Source organism: Hyperoodon ampullatus, assembly GCF_949752795.1.
Source record: "Hyperoodon ampullatus genome assembly, chromosome: 4".
NCBI lineage: Eukaryota > Metazoa > Chordata > Mammalia > Artiodactyla > Ziphiidae > Hyperoodon > Hyperoodon ampullatus.
Genome location: NC_136917.1, coordinates 59185836 through 59206781, shown reverse-complemented (window position 1 = coordinate 59206781; position 20946 = coordinate 59185836). Strand labels below are relative to the sequence as shown.

Sequence of the window (20946 nt, the reverse complement as noted above, 5' to 3'; positions counted from 1 at the left end):
GCCAGCATAAAAGTCCATCGTGGCTAGAGCACGTTGCTAGGGAACATTGGTGCAGGTGCCCACAGGCAGGCTGATCTCCTCTGGCTGCTGTTCCAACCACCACCTAATAAAAATGTCACCTTTACCAAGGCAAGAGGTATTAGCAAAGGGTAGCTTTTACCCGGACCGACAGTTGCTTCTCCTCATGTTCTTACCAATAAGCCCCCAGAAAGCCCCCTCAGCGGCTGGGCTAATAAGTACTTTTCTTTTTTTTTCTCTTTTACTTTTTATTTTATATTGGAGTATAGTTGATTAACAATGTTGTTAGTGTCAGGTGTATAGCAAAGTGATTCAGTTATACATATACATGTATCTATTCTTTTTCAAATTCTTTTACCATTTAAGTTGTTACATAATATTGAGCAGAGTTTCCTGTGCTAATACAGTAGGTCCTTGTTGGTTATCCATTTTAAATATAGCAGTGTGTACAAGTCAATCCCAAACTCCCTAACTATCCCTCCCCACCCAACCCTTCCCTGCCCCGTAACCATAAGTTCATCCTCTAAGTCTGTCAGTTTGTTTGGGTTTTGTAAATAAGTTCATTTGCATCATTTTTTTTTAGATTCTGCATATAAGCAATATACAATATTCCTCTTTGTCTGTCTGACATACGTCACTCAGTATGACAATCTCTAGGTCCATCAGTCCATCCATGTTGCTGCAAATGGCATTATTTTGTTCTTTTTTTAAATGGCTGAGTAATATTCCATTGTATATATGTACCACATCTTCTTTATCCATTCCTCTGTCAATGGACATTTAGATTGCTTCCATGTCTTGGCTACTGTAAACAGTGCAGCAATGAACACTGGGGTGCATGTATCCTTTCGGACCATGTTTTTCTCCAGATATTCGCCCAGGAGTGGGATTGCTGGATCATATGGTAGTTCTATTTTTAGCTTTTTAAGGAACCTCCATACTGTTCTCCACAGTGGTTGTATCAATTTACATTCCCACCAACAGTGTAGGAGGGTTCCCTTTCACCACACCCTCTCCAGCATTTATTGTTTGTGGATTTTTAAAATATATATATTTATTTATTTGGCTGTGTCGGGTCTTAGTTGTGGCACACGGGATCTTCAGTGCAGCATGCTGGCTCTTAGTTGCGGCATGTGGGATCTAGTTCCCTTACCGGGGATCGAACCCGGGCCCCCTGCATTGGGAGTGTGGAGTCTTAACCACTGGACCACCAGGAAAGTCCCTGTTTGTGGGTTTTTTGATGATAGACATTGACAGGTGTGAGGTAATATCTCATTGTAGTTTTGATTTACATTTCTCTAATAATTAGCAATGCTCAACATCTTTTCATGTGCCTCTTGGCCATTTGTATGTGTTCTTTGGAGAAATGTCTATTTAGGTCCTCTGCCCATTTTTTGATTGGATTCTTTTTCAAAGAACCATCTTTTCATTTCACTGATTTTCTTTAGTTTTTCTGTCTTCAATTTTATTGGTTTCTCCTCTTATCTTTATTATTTTCTTTTCTTCTGCTTTCTTTGGGTTTAATTTGCTTTTTTACTAGTTTTTAAAAATTACCTTTGTTCTTTTAATATTTAAGTATATACAATTTGATTATTTTTTAAAGATTTTTTTGATGTGGACCATTTTTAAAGTCTTTATTGAATTTGTTACAGTATTGCCTCTGTTTTATGTTTGGGTTTTTCGGCTGCGAGGCATGTGGGATTTTAGCTCCCCAACCAGGGATCGAACCCACACCCCCTGCACTGGAAGGCAAAGTCTCAACCCTGGACCGCCAGGGAAGTCCCAATTTGAGTTTTAATAATGGCTGTGTTCCACAAACAGCTCACAATGTTTCTCATATCCACACGCCTCACACACTGCTATGAGCTGGCTCCATCACACACTGCTTCTGAGTCTCCCTCTTCACAGGTGGCCTCTTCCCTCAGCTCCAGACTCTCTCCAGCTGCCTATTCAGCATCCCCACTGGAATGTCCCATCGACATCTCAATACAAACACGTCAAAACAACATCCACCACAAGGCCCCAATCTTTTTTCCCCTACTCTTCTATCCTCCCACTTTGTAAACAGCATCTCCACACACCAGTTTGCTCAAGTCCCCGGGTAGGGCTTCATCCTTGACCCTTCTTTCCTCACACACCACATGTAGTCAGTCAGCAAGTCCTCTCAGCTTGACCTTTAAAACACATCTGGAGTCTGACCACTTCACACCACCTTCTCCATCATCACCCTGGTTCACACCCTATCAGCTCTCACCTAGATTCTACATCACACCCCGCATGGGCCTCTTGCTTCATTCTTGCCCATGTCATCTCTTCTCACCACAGCAACGTGAGTGATCCTGCTAAAATGTCAGTCACGTCGGGTCTCTCCTCTGCTCACAACTTTCTAATGGCTCCCATCGCAAAGAAGAAGCTCAAGTCCTTACCAGACCAGCCAGGATCTGCCCTCCCCATGTTGCTTACTATTCTCCCTTCCACCGACTCTTGCTTTTCTTCCAACACCCAGCCATGTTCCTGCCTCTGATATTCCCTTGGTCTACAAAGCACTTCCCCAGATCCCCACAGGGCTCACTGCCCCGCTTCCTTCTGTTCACACAGCACCTCCTCAGAGAGGCCTTCCCTGACACTCTTTAACCCCATTTCAGGCTTTATTTTTCTTCATAGCTTTTAGCACTCACTGCCGGACATCATATTACATAGTTATTAGTCAGGGTCTACCCCACACACACCTCAACTGCTCCACTTACCACTTCATGCCCTAGAACAGCACCTGGGTCCTAGTAGTCCTGAATCAGATTTGTTTGTGAATGAAGGACTGAGTAAATGAATTGAGCAGCAGCCAGGAGAATGCTTAAAACTCACCCCTTGCTCCCTGCTGTATCGGAACGAGGGCGCGCTCCCTGGCAAGGCTGGTAGGGTGCTGGAGAATGTGGTCCCCTTGACTCCTGTAGCTCCACCTTGGCCACCTGGCCCTTCACCCCTGGCACTTCCTCCACCTATGGTGAACTTCTGGGTTCCTCAAATGGACCACTCTCTCTCAACCTCAGGCCTTCTTCTATCTTCAGGCTGGAAACCCTTTCCCCACTCCACTTGGCTTGCTCTTCAAACGTCCTTCAGGCTACAGCTTGGCTACCACCGGCTCTGGGAGGCCTTCCTTGACCTCCTCAACTAGGTGAGGGGTCTTCTCAGGTCCAACTGACCAAGGCTTCCCCCACCACAGTACATGTCACGCTCAACTGCTTCCCCACCAGACTGTGAGCTCCCTGGTGGCAGGGCCTGTGATTTACTAATCTCAGGCTAGGGAAGCCCAACACAGAGTAAGTGCTCAACAAATACAATTTGAATGAAAGAATGAATGAACAAGTGGATTAATAAAGACCAAGCCTGCTGAGGGATGGGGAGAGGACCTAGGCCCCCCACCCTACTCCCCACCCCTGTCAGCCTCCCGCACAGAGGGCCTGGTTCAGCCCAGCTGAGGAGCAGGGAACCAGCAATCATCCAGGGACTACAGGGTGTCAGCCAGTCACAGCTCTCAGTCCAGTCCTTGCCAGAAGGCCAAGAGCCTTGGGGCCCTACCACGTGACAGGGGTGGGAGAAGAAATAAATGGCCTCCAAGCCCTGGCAGGAAGAAGCTGAATCACCCCAAGTCTGGTCACTATGCCACCCCCACCATTACCACTTTCTGCCTAACTTCAAGCCCAGGTCCCACTCCCTGGGCACTGTTCCCAGGATGGCACCCAAAGGGAAGGCAGAAAAGGGCTCCTCCTAGACCTGCAGACAACAATCACTGATGAACTGGGTGGCAGAACCAGAATCCACACCCATGTAGCCTAAGCCTGAGCCCTGGGTCACACTGCTGCCTGTGTCCCTGGAAGGTCTGCTTCAGGGCCCAGGACCAAGAAGTCAGAGGCCCATGATGAACCCAGATGAGGCCACTGAGAAGACAGACTGCAGACCAAGCTTCACCCTCCCTGATGCCTTGTCTGTGTGTATGTGAGGTGGAGAAGAAGGGAGAAACAGTCCCATCACCCGGCTGTGGCAGCCCGGCACTGGTCTGGCTCCCCTCTCTTACCTCCCATATGTTCTTTTCTCGGCCCCAGGGTCCCCCCTCCCCAAGAGTTCGTGGCCCAAAATCTCCTTTCCGCTTTACAGGTATGCTATTTTATGCAGCATACCTGAGGGCAGAAGAGATACCGGGGTCCTCAATTAGGCCTCTACTAGTGTCACTCCTTCCGTGGGAACCCCTTCCCATATCCCAGATCAGACCCTGGAGGTTACAGAAGCTTCAACGGCTCTGGGGATCCTCAGTCCTAGCCTGATACTACCACAGGGGCCTCACAAGCCCTCCTTCCACAGCTCCCCACATTTCTGTCAGCCCTCGTCCAAATAGTGCACCTGCTCCTACAGCCCCAGTGCTCACCTCTGCCAGGACCGAGACTCAGACCAGACTTGTTCCCAAGTCCAAGTTCCCCCCTCTCCATGTGCCAGGGCAGCCCCATTCCCCTATGTCTCCCCTTCCCCCTTTCTCAAATCCACCTGAGAGTCTCCTGACACCCTCTTTAAAGTGACTCTTGACCTCGGCCTTAGCCAGGTCCCAGCACCTCCTTTCTGTACCCTGCCCTGCTCTGCCATCTCTCCTGGCCCTCCCGCCACTGCCTGTCAAATGAAAAAGATCCTTTTCTGAGCCAAACATTCAAGCTTTCCACAGCATGGTCAGCCCAGCAAACTCCAGCTCTGCCACTCACAACCTGTGTGATCTCAGGCAGATCACTTAGCCTCTCTGGCCATGATTTCCTCATATGTAAAATGTACTTCGAAGGCTACTGAGAGGTTTTAAAGGCAGTGAGTCAGTAGGTATCCAACTCTTGATAGACTTTGGGTCTGATCCCCACACGGCCGAGCCCTGAGGCATCCTACCCTGGCTCAACAGACTCCTGCTTTCCTCCCGCCCTCCTGGGAGAGCTCTCTGCAGCCAGCAGCACTCCCAGGCTTCCTGTGTGTTGTGTCATGAGGTGGGCAGGGGAGGGTCTGAGGCCGAGCAAAGGGACTGCAGGGAAGTAAGCCACCAACTTGCCCCAGGTTTCTCTGGGCCTCGGTTTCCCCTCAGCTCAGTGAAGCTGAGATTTCTACACGCAAGGTCAGGATCGGGAGATTTCTACATGGAGGCTGGGAGGGGCTGCCTGAGCAGCAGGAGTGAGTTTCTGGTGCATTGGGAAAGGCAGAAAAACAAACGCACCAGAATCCAAATCAGGAAAGCCCAGAGCAGGGGTTGCCGTGGCAACCTGCGGCAGGCTCCCAGCTTCTCTAGGGTGGGAGCTGCGACTTGTCAGGCTCAGCTGCCCCTGCCTCCAAGGCCGCCTCCTCCAGCTCAGCATAGATCACCACGGACACAGGAGAGAGGCAAGGGCACAGAGAAGCACCTCTGCCCCGTTAGATGGGCCCAGCAGGCCTGGGCTCCCACTACCAGCTTTATCGAGATTACTCCTCTCCCAGAGTTAGGCCTACACCCAAAGGCCTCCAGAGGGCACGGAGCCACCGCAGTCCCACCACCCAGGCCCCAGCGCCAAAAGCTCCAGCCTCGCCCATCAGCTGCCTGGGCTGACATGGCATCCCTGCGTGTGGAGATGCCCTCAGGCTTCTGCCCGTGCCAGTGGCCTTGAAACTAATATGTAGGCACAGGATGAAGGGGCCAGTGAGATGATTACCCAGACCTCCCTACATAGCTGGGTGAGGAGGGGACAAGCACGAGTGCCAGGCACTGGTGTAGTGCTTTATGTATGTTTTCTCTCATTTAACAGCATTCCCCTTTGACAGATAAGGGAACAGCCTCAGGCAAGTTAAATGACTTCCCAAAGTCACAGAGCCACTGGCTGGTAAAGAACTGGGTCCCAACTGGGGTTTTCCAACTCCTGGGCCCAGACTCTTCCCACAGGGCCTGTTACTGGATGCCCTGGACTGACCACCCAGCAAGTCACCAGGGGACCTCAGGGCGCTATCACCCAAAGACCACCAAAGCACTGTGCCCAGTCTGCACAGACACACAGTAAATAGACAGACAATGGCCTTCATGCTTCCATTTAATGGCCAGGCCAGCACTGCCCTGATGATGCCCAGGCCCCAGTGGGGAAGTCCTCCCTCCTAGCTGGTATCCCCTGAAGAGCCCACCCCAGCTGGTACCCCTCAGCCTCACTAGCAGCATCCCAGTCCAGTCCCAGTGTCAGGGGCAGCCTCATCTTAGCTCCTTCAGCAAGCTGTTGATAGAGCCCAGGAGTTCCCAGAAGTAGCCCTCATCCTCGCCATCCTGGAGCTCCAGGGCAGCCAGTGCCTGGTACTCAGCCTGGAGGGTGACCAGCGTCCTGTTGAGCTGCGGGTCCTGACGGTAGCGGTCCCGACAGGTGGCCAGGAGGGCACCCAGCGTTTGTAGCACCTTTTCGCGGGCATCGTGCTCTGGCAGTGCCAGGAGGTGGGCAGTGATCTCGCACCATCCCTGTTCCTGAAGGCCTGGCAGGAGGTGCACCTGGCGGTACTGCTGCAGCTTCTCTGGGGACGTCTCCCGCATCAGCTCGGCCTCCTCCTCAGCAAACATCTGCCATCCACACGGCCAGGGGCCAGGGTGTGGGAAGGGGAGAGAACACACAGAGAGCAGTCAGCCCCGCCTTTCAGACTCGAAGGCACACGGCTGACCCATGAGTCTGCACCCTCTTCCTCCTTCCCCTTGGGCCTCAAGGGCCCTTCATGGGAGAAGGCCAACTGGACTCATAGCTTCACACATGCTCTCCAGCCCATCCATATGTCCACCCATCTGTCCATCCATCCACTCATCAAAAACAACTGTGTAATGTGCCAGGTGCTGGAGAAACCAAGATGGAGACATGGTCCCTGCCCTCAAGGAGCTCAGGATCTATCAGGAGATTAAAAATTAATTGAATAAGTCCTAAATATCATGATACATTTCATCCAGCAGGGTGGTGTGGAGACAGACAGTCTGGATTCAAATTCCTGCTCCACCACCGAGAGCTGAATGACGGAATGACCTTGGGCTAGCACTTTGCCTCCCTAAGACCCAATGCCATCATCTCTTATGTGGAGGAGAGGACATAACCCCTTCAGGACTGTTGGGAGAACTTAGTGGGACAGTGACCATGCAGCCAGTGCCCAGCACACAGAGCACACCCACAACGTGCGCTTCGCCATCAACAAACGTTAGCTGTACCAGCAGCAGCATCACATCACCATCACCACAACTACAGATCCACTCCCTCAGAGGAGTTAGGGCACGGGCAACAGAGGAGGCTGGCATATCCCTGAGCCTTGAGGGGCTTGTGGGAATTGCCCAAGGGGATAAGGGTGGAGGGTCCACAGACACAGGAGGGTTGTGACAATAGGCCTGGGCCCACCTCATGTTTGAAGACCAGCAGGCTGTTATGGTCGATGGGGCACGAGGGCCAGGCTGCACCCCAGAATGCTCAGAGCCCTGGGCGTCCCTGGCCATTATGCTGAGGGTCTGGGGAGTTGAGGAAAGTTTGGGCAGGAAGTCACATGCATGGCCTGTGTCTGGTAAGTGCAGAAACCCAGCCCCATCAGAATATGGTGGGAACCGACCCTGCCAGGCTGCCAGAGGAAACACCTGAAACCTGACAAGTTACCAACTTATTTCACAATGCAGAGTACTAATCACTATACGATCACGGCAAGCCACCAGGAGTCTACCAACTTATTTCAAATGTCAGAGGAAGGCTATGCAGAGGTGGAGGGTCGGCAGTGGGTAGAGATGTCCCACACTGGTTGTACTAAATGCACTTGCAAGTAGAAAAAGAAATCACTGCCCTAACTCTAGGGGAGGATGAGGCATGCAAATGACAGGGAAGGCAAGAGGGAAGCCCAGAAAAAGATCAGGGGCCACAGTGGAGCACCTGATGGCTTTGGCGCTTGCTGGAGCTGGCAGAGGAAGCAGGGGAGGAGGGGGGTCAGCATCCTGGGACAGAAAAGGCTGAGAGGGATGTAGTAGTCCTTTCCTAACCTACTCCCAAGTCCTGCCAGCTCCACCTCCAAACACATCCCAGTCCTCCCAGCTCTCTGCCCCATGGGGGCTGCTCCTCACTGCACTTTTGCAGTCTCCTGCCTCCCGCTCCCAGCCTGCATCCTCCAGTCCTCTGACAGCAGACAATGGCACAGCCCCAAACCCTTCACAACTTGGCATTTCTGATGATAAAGACTGACTCCCTTCCCTGGGACTTGGAGGCTCTTCAGGATCTGCCCCTGCCTGCACTTGGGCTCCTCCCCACACATGCCCTCACTCTGGCACCTGTCACACCAACTCTCCCCCAGGACCTATGTACGTGCAGCTCCCACTTCCAGGCACCCTCTCACTCAACACTGACTCCACAGTCAACTTGACTCGCCCCTCATTTCTCACTCAGCACCTCCTTTGACTCCCCAGAAGAGGTTAGGGTCCTGATCATAAGCCTCCAGGGCCTACATGCTCTAGGAGATTCTCTGAAAAATGTCTGCCTGAAAGCACCAGGAGGGCAGGGACCATGGGGCTGGCACAGCACTGGCAGGGCAGACACCCAGTCAACACTTATGGAAGGAACCAGCGGGCAGGTCACCCCTGCGGCCCTTCGGCTCCAAGAAGGCACGAGAGGACGTGGCCTCATGACCACTGGAGGGCATCCCAGTTCTGCAGGAGCCCAGACGTCAGGGCACAGTTTCTTAGTGGAGGGCCCACCAAGAGCCAAGGGACAGAAGAAGAAATGCCTGGGGTCTGGGAGACCACAGAAGGGGAAAGCCAGTGAGCCAAAGACCCTAACAATCTGAGAGGTGGTCCCACACTCTCTTGGGAATTCTGCCTTCAGCTGCTACCTCCCGACACCAAATATGCCCTCAAGGTGCATGGCACCCCCCGGTTGGCAACCTGTCACACCTCTACCTTCAGGCAGCTCTGGACCCATCCCCAGATGGGTTTGGCTAGTTTGACTAGCTCTTTATTCTCTCTGAGAAACCATAAGAACAAGAAGCCTTGACTGCCTCAAGCATAAAGTATGGCTGCCATCTGTTCTAACACTCTCTGGCTGAAACTCCTCCACGGTCCTCCTCCTGCAGGAGGATGGCTGTCTCCATACTGTTTGCAGAGAGACGTCACTCCCTCCCTGATCTTCACAGCACCCCAAAGCCTCAAAGCCCGGCTCGGGGGCCAGCTGACTCAGGGGCCTGCCTCTCACCAGGGCAGCCTCCGTGAGACTGCCAGTGGTAGCTCTCCAGGGATGAAGCAAAGTCACAGTGCCCACTACGCCAGGGCTGGGGGCAGCAAAGAGACACACAAGTCACGAGGGGAAACTGATAGGTTTCTCCTGGGAAATGCCAAGCCTATGTACATGTCCTTCCCCTGGCTTGCTGGCCCACTCCCAGGATGTCAGCTGTGCTCCGGCCTTATTAATTGGACGTGAGGACCACATGGCTGTCTGCTGTTCTGAGAAACCGGGTCTCTGCAGCTTAGAGGGGTGGAGGAAGAGAAAGGGGGAGGGGGGAGGGAGAGAGGGAGAGACTGAACGACAAGACAGGACAAGAGAGACAGCGAGTGAGTGAGTGCACACACACAAAAGCCAACAGGTGGAGAGAAAAGCAGCAACAGACAACCCTGATCCTTGGCCGGAGGCCTGGGGGGAGGGGTGCGCGGGGGAGGGGTGCGCAGGGGAGGGGCAGGGAGGAAGGGCTGGGCCCCTCTTCCTCCAACATTCAGAAGTGGTTTCCAGTGGCTGCCCAGCCCTGCTCCACTAATCCGCAGTTGGCTGTAGGGAGAGTGTGGCCCCAGAGAGGCAGCTGAGAAAACCCTGCCAATGCTCTCTGCAGCAGCTGAATTAAGAATCAGCCCTGGCTGGTTTTACCCTCTCCTTAATTAAGACACTTCTCAGGCTCACAAACACCAAAGTGCGCTGGGCACCAAGTCTCCTCCCAGATGGCAAGCCTGTGGGTCCCTCAGTGGCAGCCAGTCTGAGCCCCTGCCCAGAGCCAAAGCTCCCAGAGGAGGCACCTCCAGGTTTCTAGAATCTTAAGATTCAGCATCATTCCAGCCCCAGCTCCTCAGTCTCCTGGCTGCTGTGATGGCTCCCAGACACAGCTGCTCCTGGTCACCCGCACCCTAGGTTTCAGCCAAATGACCTTTTATTCCATGAAGGGCTGATCCTGGCTGTTTCTGGCTTCTGGTCACACTGACCCTTCATCATGCTGACCCCTGTGCTTGCACACTTGGCCCTGACCACTGCCAGTGCCCCCTCCTCCCCTCCCACTCCTCACCAGCCCTCAGGTTTTAGCTCAGCAGTCACTTCCCACAGGACATCCGCCCTGACACCTCAGAAATCCTGGGCTCCACAGCATCCCTGTCAGCCCAGCTCAGGGCTGGCATGTTTGCTCAGGACACTCAGCTATGAGGATGGAGGGAATGGATGGAAGATATGGGGAGGGGGGAGGGTCAAATGGCCAGAAACAAACACAAAGCAAAGTGCACAGGAGGCAGGACAGGCCTGGACACTCACCTTCTCAGTGAGCAGGTCGTAGAGCAGAGTGACCACGCGCACGGCCAGCACCTCCATGCCCTTCTCCTGGACCAGACTCCTCAGCACCTGCAGCCCCCCCAGCTTCAGGAACTGCTGCTGGGCATAGGGGAAGTGTCGCAATAAGGAGCACAGGGCAAACAGAACCTGGGGAGGCACAGATCCAGATGGGTGAGTGGCCACAGAAACTAGGCCTTGGGGCAGGCACCCGGAGGTGCCCCAGCTACCCCAGCCCAGCTCCCATTCTTCCTGGCCCCAACCACCACCCTTGGGTATAGCTCACCCCAGTACCCAGGGCTGTGAGAGCCAGGAGAGACATCAGACACCTTCAACACCACCCAGTGGACAAACGGAGGCCCAGGGCAGGAAGCCACGGTGTTGAACCTGAGACTGCACCGTGGGAGCAGGCCTCCAGACGCCTCACATGCTGCTGTGCTGCTTTAGGTGAAGAGGACCTCTCTCCCTATGCCACCCAGCGGATGGCCACTCAGGCCCCCAAGGGTGACGTGTACAACCCGGAAAGGGACCCTCGCCTTTTAGGCTCCATGGGTGTGCTGGGGTCTGGGCGGGAAAAAGGCAGCAGAAACGCACCTTCTTCTTTGCAGTGAGAGACTGCTCCGTGGCCAGAACGACCAGCAACTTCTGCAAGGCTCCTCCCTCAATGGCCTCCACCTGGACCTTTGGGTTGCTGGAGGGGGAAGCACAGGAAAGCAGGACTTTGCACCTACTCACCAACTTGGGGGCACGCCCCTGGGCCCAACCCAGGGAAGCGGGCTACCACTACAGCAGCCATCCCTGGGGAGGAACAAGGTGCACAGGGGGTGTTCCCACTCCGGACAAGCTAGAACTTATCTGGGGAAACAGAAACAAACTGGTGTAGGTCCACCTGGGTACAATGGCCTATGGCACAGACAACAGGGCCAAGGGCCCCAGGCCAGTGTCCATTCCCTATCAGCCAATGGGCTGGGGTGATCTGGGAATGGAAATCACCTCTACCATTTTAAGATCCCTCTGATGCTAAAGGTGCTACTTCAGTGTCCCTCCTATGGAAAACCTTCCTCCACACTCCTCAAGCCAGCCTTACATGCTTCCCCCTTCCATGATCCCAGGTGCATCACACTCTGGGGGAATCACTAACGATCTGTTCCCTTCAGGGTGTGGAGCTCCAGGGCCAGGGACCCCTTCCTCTCTCTCCTCCCCTCCTGGGTGGAGCACACAGACAGTATGGAGTAAACACTTATGGGAGGGAGGCAGGCAGAAAGAACAACATCCAGGGAGCCTTTGCATCCCTGAATAGATCCCAACCCAGCTGCCTCCCTGCTGGACTCTCCATTATGTGACAACAGCTACTATGATTGTCCCTGTATCTCAGCACTCAGCACAGGGTCTGCCATGGCATAGGGCGCTGGACAGTAAGGAGTGAATGAAGCAACATATGTGTACAACCATGACTGCATCAACCAACAAACGGGCAACACTGAAACACAAAGAACCCAGAGCTGCCTCTGGAACTCCAGTCCCCATTCTGGGCTAGAGAAAGAGTGATGAGCTTTAAACAAATATTTCAGGCAAAGTGCTCATGGATAAAAGGATGGGGGTCCTGGAGGGTGAGACCTCCTCTAGGGCAGGGTGCCAGAAAGGGACATGGCTGGGAACCCCTTACTTTCTAAGATCAAACTGATGATGACTTAAGGAGCAAGTGTGAAGTGCAGGGATCTGTGTAGTTAGGCCTTCGAGGAAGGTCAAGACTCCTTCATCAGCAGCTTATGAGGCCTCAGAAAAGAAAGGTGGGAAGCATGTAAAAAGGCTGAGACCAGCAGCAAGGGGAGAGGCTGGACCAGAGGTGAGACAGTGGCTGTCACCCTCACCCAGACAGCAAGCACAGAGGGCACCCAGTCTCCTCTGGGCTCTGGCTGCCTTATCTTAGCATGGCCACCACAAAGTACCCTGGAGACCCAAAAAGCACCTGTTTCTCCTAACCCCCAATCTTAGCAGGGGGCCTTCAGAACATGTTGGAGAGTAAGGCAGGGTACAGACAAATCAAAGAGTCGATTCCTGGTCCAAAACCCAGAGAAAAGGGGAGGCAGGTAACAAGAGAGAGAGCACAATGCTGCTCACAGGAGAGGGCCTGGCACACAGCAGGCACCCCATACAAGCTGGCTGGATGGTACGGTAATGGGGCCCAAGTGAGTCCTTGATGGTCCACCCACTACTCCTACCAGGCACCAGCTTCAAGGTTCGAAGCAGACTTGGCACATGAAGCCAGTTTTCCTGCTGTAAAATGGAGGGCGCCTGCATCCCTCTGCATCTTCTCTGCAAAAGGATGTGCAGGGTGGGTGCCGGCCTTTCCCACTGCAACTTCACTTGTGTCTGAGGAGCAGCCTGGAGATGCACTGGGGTCCCTGGGGAAGAAGGCTGACAGCTCCTTTCCAGACAGGCAGGTTGGGCGCCAATGCAGGGATTATGGAGCTGAGCCTCTTCCCTGCCCCCTGCTCCCCCAACTTGAGAAAGGCAGCTGCTTCATCAAAGCGTGAGTTAATTAGGGCTGTCTCTGCCGTCATGTGTCTGAGGAACGCTCACCCACAACAGGCAGGGTCTAGGAAAAGAAGTCGACCACGCTGAGAAATTCACACAAACGTCAAACACAGTCTCCCAAGGAAGGGGGGCTGTGAGGCCCAACATCTCATCAGCCTCAGGGAACAGCACCTAGGAGCCCCATGCCCAGTGGGCCTGCAGAGCGGCACAGACAAGGCCCTCCAAAGATGTCATGTGAAGCTTCATCCTTGTCTACAGATCTGCTGAGAACAAGACCCAGAAACAATCACCTGGCTAACCCCGAAAGACAAGCTCAGAGCTCAGGAGCAGAGGGGCCTCCAAGGAGACCCAGCCTAAGCGGCTCCCAGAGTAGCAGCCCTGTCACCAACTTGGGCAGTATTGGGAGAGGAGAGAGACATGAAGAATACTGGGACTCTGCCCACCCAGGTTTCACCTGGTAGAAGGGGAGAGAAGACTCAAACCCCAAAGGGAACCACAGCACAAACAAAACAAACTACCAGGGGCAAAAGGGGAGGGCACATACTGTGTAGGCAAATTCCTAGGATCCTCCAGAGAAAGAATAAGCCAATGGGAGTAAACAAAAGATGCCAAAAGCCAAGAAGATATATGGCTTTCCCAGCATTTTGTCTATCAGAGCCCCGATGTGAGTTAGAAAGGGCCAGAAAGCACTGTCCTAGGAAAGATCTAGAGGCAAGGCACTGTCCAGGCAGTTGCTCAGAGAAGCTCCACATGCAGAACAGATCCTTAGGGACACTGAGCCTGTTCTCTGCCACTCAACACTCAACAAGCCAGGGTCCACACATAGGAGAGACACCACACCACCATATTCTAGTTACAGGTTTCAGAGTGAATAAATGAATGGGTATGTAACTTTTAGGCCGTAGCAGGTGGCTCTGAACCTAAGGTCTGTGGGGGTTCAGAGAAAGAATGTCTGGTCTGGAAGAGCCAGGAGGGCTGCCTGGAAGAAGAGAGACGGCAGAAGACTGGAGTACAAGTGAGGAAGACAGCCTGTGCACCAGACGACAGGCATGTGCTCAGGGAACAGCATGAGCATGTACAGAGAGGCAAGCAGACTATTCAGTGGAAGGCTGCCCTGAAGAATCATAGAAAACGGGGCTGAGGAGTGCAGCTGACTCCTGACACAAGGGCAGGTCAGGCTGCGACTGAGGATGGGGAGACACAGGACCCATATCCTGCCCAGCAAGTGGAATCTGCTCCTGCTTCTCCTTCCTCGACACACGCAAGGCAAAACGGGGAGTTGGAAACAAGCACTTCTAGGGCATACAGACACAAGAGAGGGCCCAGGAGAAGGGCCTGCCTCAGGACAGTGACCCCAGGGTGGGAGATGAGCTGGAGGGACACTCTGAGCCAGGCATAGCCCACAATTCCCAGGTCAGGCCGACTCTGTTACGTGGTGCATGTCGGTATCTGCCCAGCATCCTTTCTTCCTCACCAGGCACTGACACCCCTTTCTTCCCTTCCACTGATGGCTGCCTCTTCCACTCCTTGTGGTCCTGAGGGGGCAGGTCCCAAACCCGCAGGGAGGGCTTATGGCCCAATACTGGCTCATCATATCTGCCCCCCACCAGGCCCTCCGTTGGTTGCCGAGGACTGGCAATCAGAGCTTTTCAGTCTTCTACACTGGAGTCAGGACAGAGAAGTTCTCTTCTTCACAAGGTAGGTAGGTTGCTGTAAGCCAGAAGCACCTATAGCCATGCTAATAGCAGCCAGGTCCCATCCCAACCCAAACCATCCCCATGGAGGGAAGCCATTTAGAGTAGGAAAGAATAGAACTCAAACACAGGAGAAGTAAACCAGAGAAAAAAAAGGAAAGCCTAGTGCCTTTTGCCACTTGCGAAAATCACTTTCATAAGGCAATGAATCTACTTTTTCACCTGCAGCAGAGTCCTGAAAACTTGGGTAAGTAGAGCAGGACCATGGGCCAAATGTGGGCCTGTGGCTGAGTGTGGCCACGTGCGGCCTTAGCAGCCCTGGGCCCACAGCCTGACTAGCTTAAATGAGGGAACCCACGTAACTCTGAGCTCTACCCTAGGTTTCAGGGCTTCAGTGGCTCCACGGACACATCAGGGGTTCCATACAATACCCTTCCAAAAAAAGCCTTTTAGTGCCACCCAGTCAAAGAGGCTGAGGAAACACAGCAGGAGGGTAGGAAAAACCAGGCTAGCATTTCCAGATGGCACTCAGTCTATCCAGGCAGGGACAGCAGAGAAGGGCTTTTCTTGAGCAATCTGCCCTAGAGGGGCAGATACCAACATGCTCTCAGAACCCCTCTCTCTCCAGGCAGCTCAGCCTTGGGCTCTGAATGCTCACTGCTATGTTTTGGGGGAAGAAATGCCCAAAATAGCTCAGAGTGAGGTCTACGGAATGTGCCAGGGCGAAAGTCTGGAGAACTCTTGGTGAGAATCCTGTAAACAATGGCTGATGACCTTGGGCAAGTCCCTTCACTTCAGTTTCTTCACCTGTGAGGCAGAGCTAAAACTACCTTGAGTTAAAGATAGAATAGCTAACGAGTGCCAAAATGCTAGACAATACACTGTGACTGAAAGATTATAATTATAGTGGGTTTGCTACACAAAGAGCCCAGACCATATCCTTGAGAACACTGCTTTTATTGAGCCCAGATGCCCCAGGCACATGTATACTGGCCTCATCCCCCTCCTAGCCTACAGACTCAGGACCGGAGCTGTGGCCCATGCCTGAGGGTGGGGGTGGGGGTGTCTTGCTGGCTGGAAGATGGGTGTCCTGACAGCTGGGGATCTGAGTGAGTTGGAAGGCCAGGGGCCTGGCACGCCTCTCAGTGACATCAGTGGCGCTGGTGTGCTCAAAGTCAACAGAAGGATATTAAGGACGTAGCTCGTCTCCAATGAGATAAATGAGAATAAACCTTGTTCAGGGCTAAGCTGGCTGGACTGAATAAATACCATTAGCACTTGGATTACTGGGATGTTCACAATCAGCAGGCGAGTCAGCTGTCTGTGTGCAGAGGGACGGCAGCAGCTGCTACTCTGTTAATCTTGAAGGCGGGGGGTGGGCGGGGTGCAGGCAGAAATGGAAGTGATTCCATTTGCAGAAACCAAACGCTCTGGGTCAGGGTGACTGATGTGGGCAATATGCCAAGGGTCAGAGGTCATATTTCAGCTAACCAAGCTGAGCAAGTGTCTAGGGGGCATTGAGGAGGTGGTGGAGCTGCTCTCAGGGTGGCCAGGGGGCTCATGAGAATGCTGAGCACTTCAGACTCAGGAGCTGCCCTCCTCCTTCCCTGTCACTCAGGACTCACTAGATAATGTTCATGAAAATGTGAACACTTAGTTGTTCTAAAACTATCAGGAATTTCAAGATGGTTAGGGCAGAGCATTAAATCAAACACAGGCCCCTTTCAGTGTCCTCTGCAACGCACAGGGCCATGAAGCAGGCACTGCTGGCACCAGAGTGTGTGCACAGAAACAGGAAATGCACAGAAATCCTGCGCACAGGTGAATCAGAACAACAAGGGCTAAAAAGGGAGTTTGAATCAGTGGAAAAGGAGAAAAACAAAAAGGCAGAGCTTCAGGACGGGAAATAAGGATTAGGTTGACTGGTTCGATGGGGGCTGAGGAAATACTAAGGTGAAACCTGTGGCGCAGAGCCTGTGTCATCCGGAGTTTCAGTCCAAACCTAGATATCAGGCTTGTCCACGGCACACTGGGGACATGGGACACATGGGGTATGTGCCCTCTCATGAGTCCCTGCAATATTTCTAAGTAGGACAATTATTATTTCTTCTGTCTTAGTAACAGAAGAAAAAGCTACCATTGTTCTGAAATGCTCTCTGTGAAGATGCTGTGCAGTAGGGAAAGGGGGCACGTCGCAGGCTTAATCATTTGTGATCCTGACTGATGACACTGTGCATGCTCATCTTCTTGCCCAGAGAGAAAGATTCCTTCTCCAATGGTCTCACCTTGTTTGTGCCCTAGCGTGTGGCCTTCATCACCTGTGAAACACAAGGACTTGGAGGATGTGTACTCCTGAAATAAGTTCATTAGGGATCTATAGTAGCCTGCCATCTAGGGATTAATAGGGTTAAGCATCTGTTAATCAAGATGTGGACAGTTACCAACTTAAATAAAAACAGAATAGGTTCACCAAAAAAATAAATGCCACATACAACTCTTCCACATGAAAGTGAAGCCCCCAGGAGAAACAAAACATCCAGCCTGTTACGAGCTTCATATCACCTAACTAAGGTGGGAACCACATTAGGCCCCTCAGAAGTTCTATCTGGACACTGGAGAAAAGAAGGAGAATCACTGGACCCATTCAAATACAGTCCCCAACCAGATGCCAGTCATGTAAGCAAATGTGGGACACCCACTGTTCACCACAATGATAAAGCTCACAACAGTATCTCTAGAACCTCTTTCCAGACACAAACACACAGAATGATAATCTGCCTACTTCTGGAGAGACAAAGGGGCCTCAGAGGAAGGGGCACTGAAGAATCTTCTTGACATCTGGTAGCTCTCAAACATAGCTCTGCATCACAATCACCTTGGGCATCTCCCCCCTCCCTTAAATCATTTCAGACTGGGCACTTTAAAACTACTACAGAGAATTATACAGAAAAATAACCTACAGAAAAGTTGCAAAATAAAAAAAGACTCCTATCAAGTCACCTGTTAACATTTTACTACATTTGCTTTCTCATTTTCTCTCTGTATGTTTATACATTTTTTCTGAAATATTTGAGAGTAAGTTGCAGATTTGATGCCACTTTACCTGTAAATGTATCAAGTGTGTATTTCCTAAGAACATAACCACAGTTATCAAAATCAGGAAATTAACATTGATACATGATCTATAGGTATTCAGATTTTGCCAACTGTCCCAATAATATCCTTTTTAGAAAAATAATTTTGGTCCAAGGTCCAATCCAGGACTTACATGATGAATTGAGAAGCATGTCTTTGAATCTCCTTTAACCTTGACACACCCTTTCTTAGCCTGTCTTTGTCTTTCACTACATTGACAGTTTTTTTTTTTTTTTTTTTACATTGACAGTTTTGAAGAGTACAGGCCAGTTGTAGAATGTCCCTCAGCCTGAACTTGATGTTTTTTCCTGATTAGACTGAGGTACTGTAGGTTGGCAAGAATGCCACAAAAGCAATGTCTTGTCTTTCTCGGTGCATCATATCAGGAGGCACATGATGTCATTCAGGCTCACAAGTGGCTGTGTTCACTTTGATTACCTGATCATGGTGGTGTCTGCCAGATTTCTCCACTATAAAGATACTATTTGTCCCTTTGGAATTGATAAATATATTGTGAGCAGACTCTTTTAAGATATGAAGACAGCCGGTTCCTCATCAAACTTTCACCCATTAGTTCTGGCATTCATCAGTAATTCTTATTTAAAATAATTAATACCATGATGTTTGTCAAAGGATGATATTCAAACTCCATCTTTGCTTCTATCTGTATTTGCTGGCACTCTACCTAAAAGAAGTTTTCCTTCTTCCTCACTTATTCATGCATTTATATCAGTATGGATTCTTATTTAATCTATGGGTTAAAATCCAGTTCTACGATTATGTAAAATATACCTGATTAAATCTAAAAAAAAAAAATAGAGCCTTTTCATGTTGGTTTCTGTGTCTTTTTGACACATTTCCATCATTCTTTGAGCACCTCCATACTTTTTGGCACAAGATGTTCTTGTACAAGATATAATACTTTTCCTGCACCTGCTGTGGAATAAGCCATTTCTCCAAGGAGCACTTTGGGCACTTTCTGAAAATTTTAACAGATTCTAACCCTTACCCTACACATACTGAATCACGGTCTCAGAAGATAGGGCTCAAACACCTGATTTTTCACAAATGCTTCACATGAGCCTTACCAGGAGGCCTGGCACTGATCTGAGGACCAGCATTTGGGATAACTAGATCCAATGCCCAACCTTTTATCCAGTACAGCATGTCTGATAACTGGCTGCCAGGTTGAAGATTACAGCAGTAGGGAGGCTCATCCTTACGTTAGCTTTAAACTCTTCCAATTGCTAGAAAAACGTCTTCTGTTACCGAGCTAAAATCTGCTTTCATGAAGCTTATATCCACTGGTCCCAATCTGCCCTCTCAAAGTAGAGAGAGTCACCTGAACCTGCCCTGACAGGTCATCCCTTCTGAACCTTAGAAGCCAAATGCCCAGAGAAAGATCCCCTCTCACAAATCTAGCCTCATGGGATCCAGGAGTCATTGTTCATGTGACTCCTGAAATCCTTTGCCTTCTTGACAATGCTCTATGGGACACTGCCCCATGTACTGACGAATCCCTAGAGGTGTTATTCACACCTACCCACAGGGCTCCCCCTGGACCAACCCCCCCAGAGTTCAGTGGGCCCAGCCACGCTGCCCCAAGGTCATCTGCCCCTAATACCTGAGGCACATCTAGGTTTTTGGCAGTAGTGTCACAAAACTGACTCAACACTGGGCCTGCCTAGGTCAAATCCCTGCAGGCTGTTCATATCACCCTCTGATGAGTCAAGTGTTCTCCAACATGGCCCTGAATACAAGTAGAGAAGGTAAAAAACAAGTTACAAATGATTCGGTGGACTGACACCATATTTTTGTTCCTGTGTGGTAAGACTTTAAAAAAAAAAACACCACAAATATGGGTTATTTATAAAATTAAAAACTGAATAATAACAAAATTTTAAATGTGGCTTTGCTACCTGGGCCCTTCATCCTAGCCTGTCACTATTCTTCTGGATCTTCATTCTGTTTGTCTAACATGTTGGTTATCCCTTCCGAATCTGTGTCATCTGCCCCCATGCCCTCACATGAGAACCTGAATGCAGGTTGGACAGGCAGAGTCTGACATGAGCTCTTTGGCACATCACTACAGTGAAGGCTCTGTTGACACTTAACCACTTATAAACAAACCTTTATTAGGTCTGATTGTTAAAGACATGTGGATTTGTAGCTACTTGATCATCAATTTCTCTATCTGACCTATTTGATTATCATGAGATTCTGACAAATGCTTCTGAAATGTAGATTCCCTCTTTGTCTATAACATTGGTCTAATCTTCTAGGTTGGCAAATCTTCCTGAAAAAAGAAATTAGAATTAGGAGGGAGCATGAGAGTCTTCTGGGGTGCTGATAAAACCCTATTTCTTGACTCGGGTGGTAGTTACATGGGTATGTTCACTTCAAAAAGTCATCAAGTAGTACGCGTAAGATGGTTGTACTATTCTGTAGAAGGAAGGGCAGGAGGAAGGAAGGGATATTAAGCTTTAAATCAGTCTATTTTCATGGAACCCACACTAGCTCCAAGAGATCACCTCTCTTTAGAAATGCCCATAAATGAAGTCTCAAAAACTTGCCTTGTTATTTTGAAAAGCAAAACAGTTACCATCCTGTCTCCTTACTCCTCTCTCAGTGATGCTTAAACATCCACATGCACAGGTCTCATGACGATATCATTAAGTTTTCATTTGATGTTTCAGACCCTAACTAATTTTAAGAAGCAAGTGGCTCTTCTCCTTCCTCACACTTTTGGGCTGAAGTTCTTCTTAGCCATGTTTGTTTTACTCTTTCTGGAGGGAAGGCCATTCTTCTTAAAAGAGAAGTTAGAGGCAAAATAGAAGAGAGGACAGTGATACCCTGTCATCTGCTACACTGAATCACCTGACTGAAGCAGCTGGCCCAACACCTTCCCTGCCATTCCTCTCACTCTGAACAGTAACTGCTCAGGCAGGTCCTTTGTTCTAAGCATCCCAGGTTCCACCCACCTAGTATTCCTGACAGTGTTCTCAGAGATCTAC

General features: G+C 50.8%; 1 protein-coding gene across 1 annotated transcript in view; it reads right to left on the bottom strand.

Moving 5' to 3' along the window:
* Nucleotides 1-6082: 6082 nt before the first annotated feature.
* The window catches only part of SIL1 (SIL1 nucleotide exchange factor), a gene marked incomplete at its 5' end in the record, with an annotated part of 159064 nt that continues 144200 nt past the window's right edge, over nt 6083-20946 (bottom strand). The window contains 3 exons of the mRNA XM_079701556.1: nt 6083-6604; nt 10551-10715; nt 11160-11256. Of these exons, the coding sequence (XP_079557682.1) occupies nt 6248-6604; nt 10551-10715; nt 11160-11256 (619 nt within the window). The 3' untranslated portion in view covers nt 6083-6247. The remainder of the gene's footprint in view (nt 6605-10550; nt 10716-11159; nt 11257-20946) is intronic.